This window comes from Conger conger, chromosome 10 (assembly GCF_963514075.1).
Source record: "Conger conger chromosome 10, fConCon1.1, whole genome shotgun sequence".
In the NCBI taxonomy this organism is placed as follows: Eukaryota; Metazoa; Chordata; class Actinopteri; order Anguilliformes; family Congridae; genus Conger; species Conger conger.
Genome location: NC_083769.1, coordinates 49,826,177 through 49,843,258, shown reverse-complemented (window position 1 = coordinate 49,843,258; position 17,082 = coordinate 49,826,177). Strand labels below are relative to the sequence as shown.

Sequence of the window (17,082 nt, the reverse complement as noted above, 5' to 3'; positions counted from 1 at the left end):
ACGTTAGCGAACGATCGTGGCGAACAGAAAAACGTTTCAATATGTTGGCGAACGTTAGTTAACTTGACGATACATAGGCTACACTTGTAGCATTTTAAACAATGATAGCCTATCTCCCACGTTGTAGACTTGATTGCATAAATGATTGCAATTATTTGTTTTGTTTTGTTTTTCTCACGCTCAAAGCACTTTAGTTATGAGGGTGAATCACTCCTCAACCACCACCAATGTGTGGCACCCACCTGGGTGATGCAACGCTGACCACACACCAGCTGTGATGTAGAGGGAGAGCACTATTTTAGCCAATTAAATCGGGATGATTATGTGGCAGGTTGAGAGAGCAAGAATTTTGCCGGGCGATGTGGGAAGCCCTACTCTGAGTGTAATGGCACACTATGTAAGCAATGTAAATTCATATAGATAATCTGCGAAATGGCCAAAACCTAAATTTAAATTTCTTGAATCTAAAAGACCAACCCGCCAAAGAACCAAACTGAATTCGAAGCAGCGTCCCGACAAGAGTGACCTCGAACTTACTGCTGTCAGCCACAGAGCGGGCCAGGTGGACAGAGTCTGCTTCATAAAGACCCTCGTCGAAATATCTGACACTACCAGTCTTCCGTCTGATGCTACGATTCACCAAATCGGGCTTCTGTGGGTATGTCACGCCGAGATCCGAGACTTCCGATTTTTGGCTCACGTTGAAAAACTTTTGCGAGTGAAGCGAAATTACTAAAGAATAGTTTGGTGATGTCGTGACGTGTTCTCCAAGTTGTATCAAGGGCACACTCCCATGTTTGAGGAAAAGCCATGAATGAAATCAATATAGTAATATTGTATTTGAGTATGTTTTCATAAATACAAACAATTAAACAAGGCATTAAACCAAGAATTAAAATTACGTGACGCACAGAAGCATGGCTCACCTGTCAGCAGTGTCACCCTGGAGACTGACAGACAAATAGTCCCACAAACCTCCAGAGTCCCCTCTCCCGGCCTAAGTGTGTTCCCGCGTGTCTGTAGACACTTGGGATTCTTGAAAGGAATGTGCACAGCATTTTAATTCACAGTAAATTACCTACTTACTGCAAAATAAATGTCAAATGCTAAACGACATTTTAACTCCTTAAGCGCAGGTACCTTATTCAAAATTCTCTGATTAATTTTCAGTGTTGAAGTTTATGTTGCAAGTGTAAAAGTACACTTCCTTGTGTCACTGTATGGATGCCCGGAAGTAACTTTTTCTGGACCAGCGTCTCGCGTGCACCACTGGGAAAAGACCGAGCAACGCACGCACGCTCGGGCCTATCCCAGCCACGAAGCGCCGCAAACCAGATGCCCGCAGCATACACGAGTGCCAGAGGTCCAAGGAGTCTGAGAAGAGCCGTGCACCGAAGCGACAGCCTAACCAGCAACCCCTATAAGTCCTATGAGGCAAGCGACCTGCGATAAGGACAACGCTGCGTGTTTTGGAACTGGGAGAAGGGCGAGCGCTTTCCCCCTTTTCACACCTCAACTCCTCCGGATTTCTCCCTGGAACCCAGAACGTATCCGACGAGGAAATCCAAACAGAAGGACTCAAGTAAGGTCGTAACCCTGGGCACATAGCTAGCTTAAACTCAACCGTAACTCCTGTGATTGAATGTACATAACTGTTTTAATGCTCAAAGTACAATAAGTAAGATTTGTGTGTTAAAACATTGTTACAAGACATTTGTAAATCCCTTCCTATCATTGAAAAAGACTCAATGACACGTTGACTCACCCTCTGCCTGTGTTTATAGTCCTTAAATACGGGTTTCTAAATATACAGTTGACGGCCCGACACTGTACCAAAACATTGTATAACAGTATACTAAGTCAAGCTCATTGGTTGAAAATGTGTTCTAATTGCCATAGCTATTGACGTTTCAACGTCAGCATGTTTACAGAGAAGGGGGAGGGATAAACAGTGTTGTGGTTTGAAGGTGTTTGTTGCTGCTATTCCTTTCTTGACCGTTAGAAGTCCGAAATTACCTATTGTACCTTTAAGGTTACTGTACACCTTCTTTTGGTTGGCTCCAAGCCGCCTGCCATACTGCGTTAGATTTAATCTACATCACGCATAGACAGGATCTTGCATGTGGTCTATTTTAATGACTAACCTAAGCACGGCATTACTGATCTCGACACACTGATAACCGTGAGGTTGTCCTTGATCTGTTTGCGCCATAGTTTCCTCATTAGCTCCAGCTAGTTTCAAACCTTTGTATAACCCCACACATACAGAACATACAAGCTTCCCACATGCTTGCGCATTCACGCGCCCAATGCTAACATGCATACACACTCAGTTTGTTGTACACCACTGTAGTGAATTGTTCTTTGCCCTGTTCAGTACTTTGTGTGTAATAAACTGTTATATATATTTCCAAGGTTGTTCCGGTTAATATTACTCCTGTATTGAATGAAGTCAGCCTCTGCTGATCTAAAGAACTCCCGAAATGCCTTCACCTTCTTAGCTGGATCATTCATATTAGTTCGGGATCAACTGAATGCGTAGTATTTAGATTTAGTTTATAGTTAATCTTAATGCTTCATTTTAATAATAATGTAATTATTAATTGAAATAACTATAAATAGGCTATTATGAAATATTTAATTTTAAGACTGATTTTTACCTGACGCTACTATTTGTAGAAGGATGGTATAACCATGTATATCACATAATTGGTGCCATACGTGAGGATCATCAATCCTGGCAGCTCTACACATGCGCTGTAGGGTATATCCCCGACAGAGGAAAGAAACCCCGGGCCGGATCTGGGGGCCAGATTCGGTGATCCCTGACTTATGAATTATGAGCACCTTCACTGTCCTGCAGCTCAGGGTCATGATGAACGTACAGCACACGCTCCCATGATGCACCTTGTTTTCCCTCGATGTTGTAAACGAGCTGCAGTTCTACGGGCCTCCACTCTGAAACACGCGATTTATTTTTCATTTATTAACAACAACAAAAAACAACACGTAGACCACTAGGGTTCCAGTCATAAAAAATAAAAATATATTAGAATTATTGGAAAAGCATAAGTGGCCAACTGGTACACATCTCCAACAGTACTGGCTGGAACGATAGGAACTTGTGTTCTGGAAACTTCTGGAGCTGGACTGAAGTAGCGGACCGGGTCGGAAACCCCGTGGTTGTGCTGATGCTCCTGGGTCCAGTTCATGCGGTTCAGAGCCCCTGGAGGCTCCCCAAAACAGGCTGATTGACAGCTGTCCGTCAAGCGGCCTGCGGCACCACCGTGTCTGTCCGTCAGTCAGGACTCTGAGACAAACGAGGGGCAGAGGTCTGGGGGGGAGTGGGGGCTATGAGTCTCTGAGGAGGCTGATCCGGGCGAAGATCTTGAGGGCGGGGCCCAGTTTGATGTTCATGGTGCTCATGAGGTGGTCCTCCTTGAGGAGCAGCAGGGCCTGTCCGTCGATCTCCTGCGAGCGGAACTCCTCCGCGATCTCCAGGCAGCCTGCGGACACCGATCACAATCACAATCATTCACTCAGCTGACGCTTTTACCAAAAGTGACTTACAGTGGTTAGACCGAGCAGGGAACCATCCCCCCTGCAACAAAGTGGGGGGTTAAGGGCTCAGCTGCTGTGTGGATCTTATCGTGGTCACAAGCGTAGCTGGAAGACAAGCTTCCACGCCGCGCGGTCACTCAGAGGACCGAGTGTGACCGACTGTAGAGCACCGAGGAGGCGCCTCAACGTCTGCTCCGTTTTTGCGTCCTTACGAACTCGTTTTGACAGCATCGAATCACTCCGGTCCCGTTCCAAAACTGAGAACGCAAAGTCGCAACAACAGAGAAAGATCCCGCAAGTGGTTTTTGAATTCCGCTCAAATATCACGTGGAGTTGTGTGCTGCAGTGAACACTAGCTGGTACAGAGAACTCCGATTGAGACGGTTTGGCTAACGTGTGGTCGATGCTAGCTTGGGTGCATGGAGTTAGCCAAGCCTGCTCTTGTTGAAGTAAGCACTGGATGGATTTTTGTCAGTCGAGAAAAACATTCTCTAGCATTAGCCAGCTAGAGAACAGTAGATGAGATTTTGTTCACATTCACATTCAATAGCTACATGAACGAAACTATAGCCCCACACCACAGTGAAGCAGCCTTGTTGATCGTTTCCTCAGGGCTTTAAGTACTCAGGCATAGGGCAGTTTTAAATTCATATAATACTCAATTAAATACATGGTACACATTTCCTCCTAGACAACTTCAAGCTCGGTATAGAGCGCGTTAATTTGGGGTGGGGTCCCGTCGGGCGGGGGGTGGGGGGGGGTGGGGTTACCTGGGAGGGAGCAGATGAACTCGTACACGTCGGTCACGTTCCACTGGGCGGGGTCGCTGGGCAGGAAGTGCTGGCTGAGGAGGGGGAGTTCCCGGGGGAGCCCCTCCGCTGGGTCGCCGTGGGGACGGGGGAGCCCCGAGCTGGCGGCCGACAGGGGCGAGGGGGGCTCCTCGAAGCTGGACATCTCCGAGCACTGACTGGACCCCCCCTGCCGGGGCTGGGAGGGGGGGCGGGGGGAGGCTGCGGCCCCAGAGGAGGGCGGGTGGGCCGGGGGCACCTGGGGGAGAGGAGAGAAACTTTACTGAGCCTGTGGGGTAGTTACTGAGCCTGTGGGGTAGTTACTGAGCCTGTGGGGTAATCAGTCGTCTGTATGCGACCAGTCCTCAGTGTTCTGCCGCGGTGGTTTATAGTGAAGGCGAGAAACGGCCCCGCCTCGACTAACGTGGGATTACAAAATGAAAATCTGTCTGCGTTGCGAGGTGACGTCGAACAGCGGACTGAAAGAGACTTTCAACAGCGGTTGAAAGTAACGTTGAAGCAGTCTGTCATTCAATCGTTGTCAAATGGGACCAAATTCGCGGCGAGTGAATTATTAATCTTAACTTCATAAAATACCAGTATAACCGGGCACGAGCGGGAGGCTGAGACGGGGACGATCAGGTGGGTGCTGTTGCCATGGTGACCGGCGCTCACCTGTTTTTTGGTCTCGGCGGTGCTGCTACGCCGCGGCCGGCCCTTGTGTTTCTCCAGCTTGCTCCGGTCCGGGTGGATCAGACCCATCCGCTTGGAGCACCGCACACTGTACCTGCACCACACCACAGACCGCCATTACAGGGCTGCGGACTACACCTCCCACAACCCCCTTCATCTACAGCGCCTCCCTGACTGTGCTGCGGACTACACCTCCCACAACCCCCTTCATTTACAGCTCCTCCCTCACTGTGCTGGGGACTACACCTCCCACAACCCCCTTCATCTACAGCTCCTCCCTCATCATGCTGGGAACTACTTCCTACAATCCTCATCTTAATTTGGTAGCAGAAATTTAAGGCTCCTCCATCCCTACCGTGCTGGAGACTCACTTCCCACAATCCTCTTTCGTTAATGTAGAATTAAACGTTGCACAATCTGCCATTTCATGTGAACTTCCAACAGTATACAGAAGCCCTGTGCGTAGCGTTGGACATTCAGTGTCACACACCATCTGCAGTCTAAGTGAAAGTCTGTCGGAACTTCCTGCTGCAGTGACACCCAAACGTTCTCCAGCGATAGATCAGCATCTCTGTCGCCGTCAGTCAGACGAGCTTCCACCAAGAGGAGAAACGCTGATCTGGGCTCTGAGCGTGTCGGAGCCCCACCCCGAGCGCGTGGCGGGGGGACGGACGTACCTCTTCGCGCACACGGTGGAGCAGAACCTCTTCGAGCGTTTGAAGTTGCCGGCGAAGTCCTCCAGACCGCAGAGCTCACACTTCAGCATGGGCTCGGTCTCCTGCTCCTTCAGCTCTGCAACGGGACGCATCGGGGTCACCGTGACGACCAGCGGCAATCAGCACCGCTCCACTTACCTCACAAGTATGCAGCACAACACTTTTATCCAACAGCAACTTGCAGTTGATTAGACTAAGCAATCTCCCATGGGGCAATGTGGGGTTAAGGGCCTTGCACAATGGCCCAACAACTGCACGGATTGTGACTATACTGGGGCTTAAACCAAAGACCCTCCAGATCGCAGTCAAGCGCCGTAGCCGATAGGCTAAGATAACAGCGACAGACCGGCCCTGTGGCTGGGAGAGGGTGGCTCCGATTGGTCGGTGCGGCTCACCTGGCCGACTCAGGTCCTCCATCTCGGCGTCGGTGACGCAGTCTCCTGGCAGGAGCCTCTCGCTGTCCGACGGCACGTGGGGCTTCTTCATCAGATTGTCCATGAGGAGGGGGGGCCGCTCCACCTGGGGGGGGGGCATCGCTACGGTTACCACGGCCACAAGCATATGCTAGGCTGACGTTAGACCTTCCAGTCCTCAGTGCCAAGATTGGGGGCGAGAACGTGTTCCGTTCAGGAGAGAAAACCCTGGACCACTTCCAGGACTGGCTGCTGTACACGGTCACGCCGGCAGTGACAGCTGAAATCTCTCAGGGGCGTCTCCCTGCACCCTCTTGCATCCCCGGGGCCACCGCTGGGATCTCTGGTGCGTTCGGCCACGTTTGAAAAAAAAAATCAAGCTTTATTTAAAACCAAGGCACAGTACAATGACAGTCACTTTAAGATCAGTGAATTGTCCTCACCACACGACCCTTCAAACTCCAATGAGAACAGTCAGGCCACACGATAGGGTGTCTCTGCTACCCTTTCTGTCCACTAGAGGGAGTGCACTCGTTTCAGTGAGAAGGTTTCCATAGTGATCCCTATCCCAGTGGTCCCCAAACTCAGTCCTGGGGGACCCCCGTGTGTATGCTGGTCTTTGTTCCAACCACAATTGCAATCCCAGAACTTTAATAAGCTGTTCATTTTTCTTAATTACGTGCTATTGATGTTTCAGTGGGTTATTCACCCTCTTAAACCACGTTATGTTAGACATGGCCACAAATAATAACATTTCCATATTCATATTGTGCATAGTGTGCTATATTGCAAGCAATTACCTAAAAAGGCTACTTATGTTTAAGTAATCAAACTAAAGACTGAGGTGAATCAATAGGCTCCCAATTGGTGAAATTGTGTTCTACCAATGAGAGGAAAGTTATATTTAAAAACTGTGCACTGCACAAGAAACAGCGCACACAAGTAAACTTCAAGAACAGAGTATTCGGCGTTAAGAGCGGAGTTGTGGGAGCCACGCTCACAGCGACTATAACCCACGAGTCCACGAGATTAACGACGGCCGCCACGTGTCCTGGGCGACGTCTGCGTGGTCTCTTCTGAAGACGACCGTAAAACGGTGACCTGCAGTTAAAGCTGGTCCCTGCACCCCCGCTCCCGGGTACCGCTCACGTTACACGCACACGCGTGTACTTCCTGTGAACCCACAGCGCCACACACTCCAGTGCTCGGCCCATCCATTATTCACACCGAAAAGCGCTTTCATCTCCATCAGCAAACGAGCACCAGGCATTCACCCACACGCGTGTCACAACATCTTCATCTCAAAATCAAAGGCATGTCAAGTCATGAAGTCACTTCTGTTACGTGTGCCTTTAGGTAGAAGAGAAGTGAATTAATGACTCCTGTATGGAAGATGTAAGGCTGGTCTTATAAATCAGTCTCATTGCACACCCTGTGCGTAGCATACGTAATGTGAACAGCAGCATCTCATAGCAGGTACAGAGGGAGAGGGGCAGAGCCCGCCCAACACTCAGACACTCACACATTCAACTACTTAACTAATCATGGTCTTCAAATCAAAACCATGAGAATTAGCATCAGGTGTGGGGCAAAAACAAAAAACCTACACCCACAATGGCCCTTTTCGGATCAGATCGAAGACCGCTGCTCTAAGCTTTTGTACAACATTGCAAGCTAACTTTTCCGGACGGTCGACCGCCCAAAAGTTCGGCACTGTCAGGAGTAACTTACAATTCATCCTAATTTGGCAAAGTTCTCTTATTTTCTTTGTTCTTCTTACACTTTGGAGCACCTAGGCATGTTTGACTGCCAGACGGGCGGGCGCTCCAGGAGTCTGATGGTAAGCATATGGGGCGTAGTGATAGATGGAGGGGGCTAACAGCGGAATTAGGGGTCGAGCATTTTTATGAGTCAACTGAAGATGGGGCGAGGATCTGAGGGACACAAATCCCAGGCCTCTAATAACCTTGCACCTCCTGGCGTTTGGTGCTGCGGGGGGAAGTGTCAATGTTCCGTGAGCGGCCGGTGGGTGTGCTGGATGCGGCTGAACTCACGGGGAAAGGCTCCGCTCCCTCCTGGATGACGAAGCCCTCGATGACGTGGGTGAGGATCTGCGGCTTCACGATGGCCTGGGGCGGCTTGCTCTCGCCGTTCTGCGGTGCGCTGCCGGCCACGGTCGGCCCGTCGTTTCCGTTCCCGGAGGTCATGGCTGAATGTCTGCCCCCGCCTGGCTTCGCATTCACCGCCTCCGCACCACCCGAATCTGTGGATGACAAGGACACCACTAACGTTACTTCAACTTCAGACATGCAATGAATTCAGAACTTGGAAACGATTCCAGTTTAAAATATAACCGTTACCACCGCTTAAATCTACCGTGAATTCCACATGGACAGTATCGATGGTAACGTACTTTGTTGGCTATATTAGCTAGCGGCTAACAACAACTGAAGTATCAGTAGTTACTGCTACCGGGACCTTAGCCAGCATGGTACCGTTTCGACACGGCAGTGGTGCAAGTACTGCAGTACTAGCAGCCAACGCGATTTCTCGAAATGCAATATTTAATTTGTATCCGAAAATCAGCGCATGTTACTGTGTAGTTAGCATGCCACGCTTGTCCCAAGACAGCCCAATTAGAGGAACTCTCCTGAGCGCGCGGTTTGTTTACTGACTGGCGCGGCTCTAAGTTACAACTCGCTCCCAAAACAACGTGCGCCGCGCAGCCCAAAACCTGTAGATGAATGCTCGGATCTCGGATAAGATACAACTTCGACAACTTGTCATACTGTGCCATTGAAGCAAACATAATAAGACTAAGTAGGCAGCAAGCTAGTCAGCTAGCCATATGTCCAAGCTGGCTAACACACGACTACAAGTTAGGCACGTCCTTCTTTGTTGTTGAACATTCAACAACGTGCATCCATTCTAAAAAATGCAAAAACTTGTGTTCGTTAAGACCGTTTAAGGTAATCATATACAACTCTATAAATCAAGGCAGCGTTAGGTACCCAACATAAGCCGAACACGACATGTGAAATCAGAAAATGAGCGCTTCATACGCACAGCACAGGGGTCCTGACAATAGTCACCAACGGCGGTAGCAGCACACGCCTTTGTTCCGTTGGCCGCTTTCTCCCAAAAAAGAGGCTTGCTTGATGTTTATTTCCAAACGCCAGGACAAGAAACAAACCCAGTAACCTGTAACTATGCGCACTGCGTTGTGCGGGTGCGTGCTTTTTCGCCTGTTATCCAGACCGTAGCATACACATGGATACTACTGTCAGTAAAACTTTGTTGTATTACTAACTGTTATGTTCTCTAACTCCACTCGCCTGCGCTGAGTCCACAGACAGAGACGCACTATATAATCCTCTTTGTATGCGGGACCTGAATAGGAAACAACGTGGCGCAGCTATTGGCCAGCTGCTCTTGGAATGGTATCCAATAGTGACGTATTTGCGATTTGCAGCTCCTGTGATTGGCGGATATATCGTGAAGCGCAGCGAGGAGGCGGCGATTTTTTTTAACGAACTCGCGCAGATTAGGAAAAAAGCATTATTTTCTATCGTCCTCTTGAACAGTGGTTCCCAAACGCGGTCCTGCGGACCCCCGTGTATGCTGGTTTTCTTTTCAACATATTGGCAGCGCCACGCAGTTGTTATTTTTCTCAATTATGTGCTTTTCATGTCTCAAGGGGTAATTTATCCTCTTAAACCACAAAACGTCAGGAATGGCTAAGCATTCACCTAAACAATTGCCGAGAAAGAGGGAGCAAAATTATTTCACTGATCAAATGAAAGACTGGTGAATCAATAAGCTCGTAATTGATGAATGAGGTCACCTGGACACAAACATTATCTGGAAGAAAATGAATATTTCAGAAACAAAGCAAATGGCAACGGGCTAAACCTGCATTGTGTTCATAAGATTAAGGAAATAATTCTGAAAAATTAAACGCGTGTTCAGCGCCAAATTTGGTACCTATCTTTTTTTTTTTGCAGGGGTTTGGTAGGACTGAATGAAGTTGAAGTACAGTTTTTTGTACTGCTATTGTGATAAACATTAAAGCACTTGCTGAAACATATTAGCACAAGTCCCTTTTAAGCTAGCTTTATAATATTTCAGCTATTTTCTTGCAAGATGTCTCCAGACTACTTGATACACATCATGTGGTTTGTGCACAACATGGTATCTTAGGGCAAGCTACGGGCAGACAAAAATACATGACATTTGTTAAAAAAACAAAGTTCCCAAAAACCTGTCATAGCATACCAAATTAGTGATATCCAACGTATGCCTAGTACAAGTAAACTAAGCCACTATGTCACAGAAATTAAGCTATTTTCAAAATCAATGCTACCCCACTTATTCTTAAATTGGTTCAAGTAACTTGACCCAGTTTTGACTGACCTTGTCATCTCAAGAGAATATACTCTCAGAATTCACAACATTTGGGAGATTTCCTGGGTGGGGACCTAGCTCCGCCAGGGTTGTGGTGACTATAATTGGCCACAATTTCAAGGCTGTTATTTTCAGTCGACCTTTTCAGTCACGATATCTGAAAATGTTCTTCAAGGACCTTCAGACCTGTCCCATGTCTGTGTTCCAGGAAACGGAAACGTGGTTTGTTGCGAGGGAGGGTTAAGTTCCATTTTTGGCTTTTTCATCACAGGGCACCTGTGAAGTTTGCATGTTGTGCGTCACAAATTTAGTCTGTAAATACCTCCTTTAAGGGAAGTGGAATTGAACTCAGCCCTTGTCCACATCATATTTCATGACATTCCTTCAGCACAGTTGTTCCCAAACCTTGGCTCGAGTACCCCAGGCAGATGCAGGTATTTCATGTGTACCGCCTCAAGCACACCTGATGCAACTCACAAAGCTCTTGACTAACTGCATCAGGTGTGTGTTTGAGACGGAACACATCAAAGACCTGGACCCGGCTATGGCCGCTCGAGGAGAGGTTTGGGAACCGCTGGTGGAGCAGACCGCGTTATCCAGAGTGAACACAATACACCACTTCATATTTGGCACTCAATTCAGTTGATTATTTCAGTCAAGCACTGTCAGAATGACTCAGGGGGAAAAGATAATAAACCCTGTAAAAAGAAACGGGAAAAAAACAAAAAAACAATTTCACAGGAAAAGAGGTTGTAGTCAACAATCGGCATGCTATTTTGGAAGGTAAAATGACAGCTTAATGGTAGAGACGATAATATTGGTTGTAGAAAGGCACAGTCATGACATGGCCACGGGTAACAGACACAAGTAGCTCTGCACCCCAGTCTTGGACCTCCTGATCTGTCTAAAATACTTTTGTGTGTCACTTTGGGGGTGTGAGTGTGTGCTACGTGATTGTAATGTAAGACTAAAGTAGAAAGACCCTCCCCTCCCCCCAAGACAGTCAGGGAAGCGAACACAATGACGGACCCCCCTGTGTGCGCTCCGGTAAGAACAGTGTTCAGATCTCCGTGGTGTGATAAGAGCTCTCCTTGGTCTTCATGCAGCGTGGAGAGCCCTAGGAGCAGCAGCTGGGAAACCCAATCGCTCAGCCAGCGGGACAGCGCCCGTCAGAACCCCCCCGCCCAGGCAGGCAGGTGGGAGGTGGGAGCTGTGCGAGTGCAGAGGGGCCCATGGGAGCGCCCTTGTCGACCCGGTCGATAATGCCAGCATTGTGCTCCGGTCCACCAGGGCGGGGTAAGATGGCTGCCGCGTGTTCCGCTTCAGAAACATCCAGACACAAAAGATCTGCAGCTCCATTGTTCTCTCATGACAAGACCGCAGGTGGGGTACTGGGCACTATTCTACTGCATAGGTGGATCCCACAGTCTGGTATCTGTTAAGGCTCTGTTCTAGTGCATGGATGGACTCCATGGTGTGGTATCTGTTCAGGCTCTGTTCTATTGTGTTGGTGGTCCACATGGTCTGGTACCTGTTAAGGCTTTGTTCCAGTGCATGGATGGCCCCCATGGTCTGGTATCTGTTAAGGCTCTGATCCAGTGTGTGGATGGGCCCCATGGTCTGGTATCTGTTAAGGCTCTGTTCCAGTGTGTGGATGGGCCCCATGGTCTGGTATCTGTTAAGACTCTGCTCCAGTGTATGGATGGGCCCCATGGTCTGGTATCTGTTAAGGCTCTGTTCCAGTGTGTGGATGGGCCCCATGGTCTGGTATCTGTTAAGGCTCTGTTCCAGTGTGTGGATGGGCCCCATGGTCTGCTATCTGTTAAGGCTCTGATCCAGTGTGTGGATGGGCCCCATGGTCTGGTATCTGTTCAGGCTCTGTTCCAGTGTGTGGATGGGCCCCATGGTCTGGTATCTGTTAAGGCTCTGTTCCAGTGTGTGGATGGGCCCCATGGTCTGGTATCTGTTAAGGCTCTGTTCCAGTGTGTGGATGGGCCCCATGGTCTGGTATCTGTTAAGGCTCTGTTCCAGTGTGTGGATGGGCCCCATGGTCTATTATACCGACTTTCACACATTCACATTCTGATACACATTCCAAAAAACATTCCCTTCAAGTAGTCAAAGCAGCATTACCTTGTTCCAGAGGGGTCAGTCTGGAGCCAGAGTGCTCAGCGGACGGTGTGGCCCCCTGGGAGGGCATGGATACGGGCTGCTGGGGGCTGGGGGTGGGGCAGGTCTCCCTGACAACCAGTGGGGTGGGCTGGTCTTTGCCGGGACCATCCTGGACCATGCGAGCAGCCTGGACGTGTAGAAGAGAGGAAGGCCACATCAAGAGAGGGCATTACAGCATTACAGCATTACAGCATTACAGCATACAGCATACAGCATTACAGCATTACGAGCATTACAGCATTACAGCATACAGCATACAGCATACAGCATTACAGCATTACAGCATTACAGCATACAGCATTACAGCATTACGAGCATTACAGCATTACAGCATTACGAGCATTACAGCATACAGCATACAGCATTACAGCATTACAGCATTACAGCATACAGCATTACAGCATTACGAGCATTACGAGCATTACAGCATTACGAGCATTACAGCATACAGCATACAGCATACAGCATTACAGCATTACAGCATTACAGCATTACGAGCATTACAGCATTACGAGCATTACAGCATTACAGCATTACAGCATTACAGCATTACGAGCATTACAGCATTACGAGCATTACAGCATTACAGCATTACGAGCAGGGCTGCCCAACCCTGGACCTAGAGATCTACCATCCTGTAGGTTTTCACTCCAACCCTAACAAAGCACTCCTCATTCAACAGTTAGAGATCTTGTTGTGCTGCTGATTTAGTGGACCAGGTGTGCCAAATTAGGGTCGAAATGAAAACCTACAGGATTGTAGCATTCCAGGCAGGGCAGCACTGTACACTGAGACATGCGCACACACACACACACACACACACACACACACACACACACACACACTCCTGGCAGCGGAGGGGTAGGCTTACCAGAATGGGTGTTTGTGTGGGTGCTGGTGCTGGGGGCAGAGCAGGCTGGATCTGCAGGTTGATGGCCGTGAGCTGGATGGGCTGGGTCTTGGGCAGGGCCAGGGGGGGGCTGAGGGTGGAGTGGAAGATGGTGGCTTGGTGCGCCGGCACAGGCGGTTTGGGCAGAACCGGGACGGCGCACTGGGAGGCAGGGGCCGGCTGGATGGGCAGGCCCTGCCCCGGGAGCTGGAGCTGGGCCTGGGCGTGGTTCTGGGTGTGGTTGTGGTTCTGGAGGGGTCCGGCCTGCAGCAGGGGGGTGGGACTCCGCTGGGGGAGCTGCGGCTGCTGCTGGATCACAAACTGCTGCTGGTGCAACTGGTGAGGCTGGATCTGTGTGTAAGCTGCACACACACACACATGAATACACACACACACACACACACACACATGAATACACACACACACACATACACATGAATACACACACACACACACACACACACACACACACACGCACACACACATATATGAATACATGTATACACATACACACACACATATGAATACACGTATATACACACACACACATCCACACACACGTATACACACACATACACACACACACCACACACACACATGAATACACACACACACACACCCTCACACACATACACACACACACACGTATACACATACATACACATACACACACCACACACACACCCTCACACACAGACACACACACACATATATGAATACACATTCACACACGCACGTATACACACACGGACACATACACACACACACACACACACACACACACATATGAATACACATACACACACCACACACACACACACACACATATGAATACACGTACACACACACACATACACACACACACACGTATACACACGCATACACACACATGTATACACACATACACACACACACACACAAATAATGCTGTGTTCAGTCTATCACAGTGGCACAGGCTAACACACTAATTTGACGCCCAACAGTGTATTCTAGTAGAAACCCAACAGTGTACAACACTCATCAGCATAAAAATGAACAGCATCTGGAACATCTTCACCCAGACTAAGGTTAATATAGATGGTGAAAAAAAAGGGCCTAACACAGTACCCTGTGGAACTCCCTCACAAAATACCATCGTATTATGGATAACGGCTGTGTAGCCTGAGTTCTGTTTCTTTGGTAGTTTATAAACCAACCTAATGCATGACCAGTGAAACCTGAGTTGGAAAAACAATGTAAAATCATTTAATGCTCTACAGTATCAAAAACCTTAGACAGATCATCATCTCTGCATAAACGCACAGCAGCATTGCACGGATTGTTGTCACGGTTGTCAAGGGGAAAGAGGCGTGTCTATCAAACACTAGGGGAGGGTTGTTCTACATTTTCCAGATATTGTTTCCCCGACTGCAGTCCAGAAAAGGAAAACCTGAAAATTGAATGTAGTAATCCCAAAGGTGACCTCGGGAGTCAAATGCTGGCTTCGGAAAGCAGGGCTATTGTGCTATTATTTATTCAAAAAACACCATTCATGGGTGTGCTGGAGGCTGCATTACTTCCTGTCCCACCCTGAACAGGGTCCCCCCGGTTTGCTTTGTTCTCTGAGGTGCGTCATGCGCTCTCCTGCTTAATCCTGGCAGTCAGTCACTTCTTGATGACACAGCAATGTGTCTCCTACTGAAAAAAACACCTCAAGCACAGGCTCTGAAACGGCTGGTAGGTGGTTGACCAGCTACCACCTCAGACAAGTTGCCAGCACTAGCTGATTGACCAGATCATACCCAGCTAGACCAGCTTTATGACCAGCTCAATTTTCAAGATGGTGATTGTACAGCCAGGTCACTCTGAAAAACTGTCTGTCCTCCCCCTTCATATGCAAGTTTGAAGGCTACATTTGGTCATTCATCTGTCACATGCTCTGGCATGTGTTCTTTTGGATGTATATTTCTCGGAATATTATGTTGAATCTAAATGTATTCACTTCCAAGTACAGTACCTGACCACAAGCGTGGTTTGTGGTTTTGTTGCCAGCTGTTGGTGGAAAGAGTTTTTATATTTATATGTGCCTATGGCATTTAGGCATTTTGTACACGCTTAACAAAATAATTCAACTATAAAGCGCTGGTTAAGAATGGAGAGCAAGAAAGAATTAGCAAATGTCTTCAGGACAAACAGAGAAACAGATGTGCGTAGGAATGCTGGTTGAAATGTTTTATCCTTTGTGATGTAGGTGTAAGAAAGAAATGCACAAATAATTTTTATGAATCCGAATGGATAAATAAAGCTGCTTACATTCCTCGCATTAAGAACAGTTTTGCATAATTTGAATTCAAACGAAGACGGGTGTTGCTGTCTGTGCTGCTCATGGCTTTCAGTCAGGAAGTTCAGTGCTTCTGTTTTTATGGTTACATCTGGGGGAGATGGGAGAATGAAGGGGGGGGGGCTGTTGGCTTCAGCATGCTTAAGAGCCCTGGAGAGACCAGCGGTACGGTGATATCAGTGTAAAATGTACTCGCGGTGAGTTGATTAAACACTGAACATCTCGCTGCATACAGAGAATCTCTAATCATACACAGCCCACGGATCACTGAGTTCCTGTGTAACGTTCGCACTGTAATGTTCTGCTTTGCGTTACGCGCTTCAGCGGATGTTCACTGGTGCTGAATTCAAACAGCATTTCATTGTACCCGCTATGGCTGCTAAATCTGGTGTTCATAAACCACAAAATCGCAAAATCTGAGCCAAATAGGTTTATTTATTTCTATTGGATGGAGAATTAGAATTGGAATGAGATTAAAGCCAAGTTATCACTTCCATCTACAGCTACTGGGAGATTATTTTGTTCTGTCTGTGCAGGGTTTGTCCACAGGCTAATGGCTAAAGTGCCTGTAGCCTAGTGGTAGATAAAAGCATCAGCGAAATAACTGTCATGTAATGTAATGGACACCCCTCTCTCTCTCTCTCTCTCTCTCGGAAAAACTAGGTCCTTTCCCAGCACTGAACAGAGCCGCGTGTTTCAGCCGTCTGGAGCCTGTCGGGGGGACGGGGGGTATTTCTGAATCTGGGGCGGTACAGTGGGGTGACTCAGGCTCTGCGTGGCTGAGTCACAGGGAGACCCAGCTGGGATCCAGGAGCTGTGAATTCCCCCCCAGCCCCTCCCTGTGTGAGTCCACCTACATCAGTAAGTAATTACCCCTGTCTGGCCCACATCCAGAGCTTAACTTACAGTTGATTGATTAGACAAAACAGGGAACAATCCTCCCCCGGGGAGCAATGCAGGGTTAAGGGCCTTGCTCAAGGGCCGAACAGCTGTGAGGATCTTATTGTGGCTACGCCGGGGATTGAACCACCGACCTTGCGGGTCCCAGTCATGTACCTTAGCCACTACACAACAGGCCGCCCCTGCCCCAGGCTGACTGTGTCTACATCACATTCACAGTAGCTTC

At 48.4% G+C, this 17,082-nt stretch overlaps 1 protein-coding gene across 1 annotated transcript in view; it reads right to left on the bottom strand.

Annotated features, from left to right (window-relative positions):
• Positions 1-2,957: 2,957 nt before the first annotated feature.
• LOC133139351 (polyhomeotic-like protein 2) overlaps positions 2,958-17,082 on the bottom strand; it is a 57,974-nt gene continuing 43,849 nt past the window's right edge. Inside the window, exons 8-15 of the mRNA XM_061258820.1 lie at positions 13,619-13,998; positions 12,709-12,874; positions 8,226-8,434; positions 6,154-6,277; positions 5,720-5,834; positions 5,025-5,136; positions 4,332-4,608; positions 2,958-3,506 (exon numbers count right to left, since the gene is read on the bottom strand). Coding sequence (XP_061114804.1) covers positions 3,352-3,506; positions 4,332-4,608; positions 5,025-5,136; positions 5,720-5,834; positions 6,154-6,277; positions 8,226-8,434; positions 12,709-12,874; positions 13,619-13,998 — 1,538 coding nt within the window. The 3' untranslated portion in view covers positions 2,958-3,351. The remainder of the gene's footprint in view (positions 3,507-4,331; positions 4,609-5,024; positions 5,137-5,719; positions 5,835-6,153; positions 6,278-8,225; positions 8,435-12,708; positions 12,875-13,618; positions 13,999-17,082) is intronic.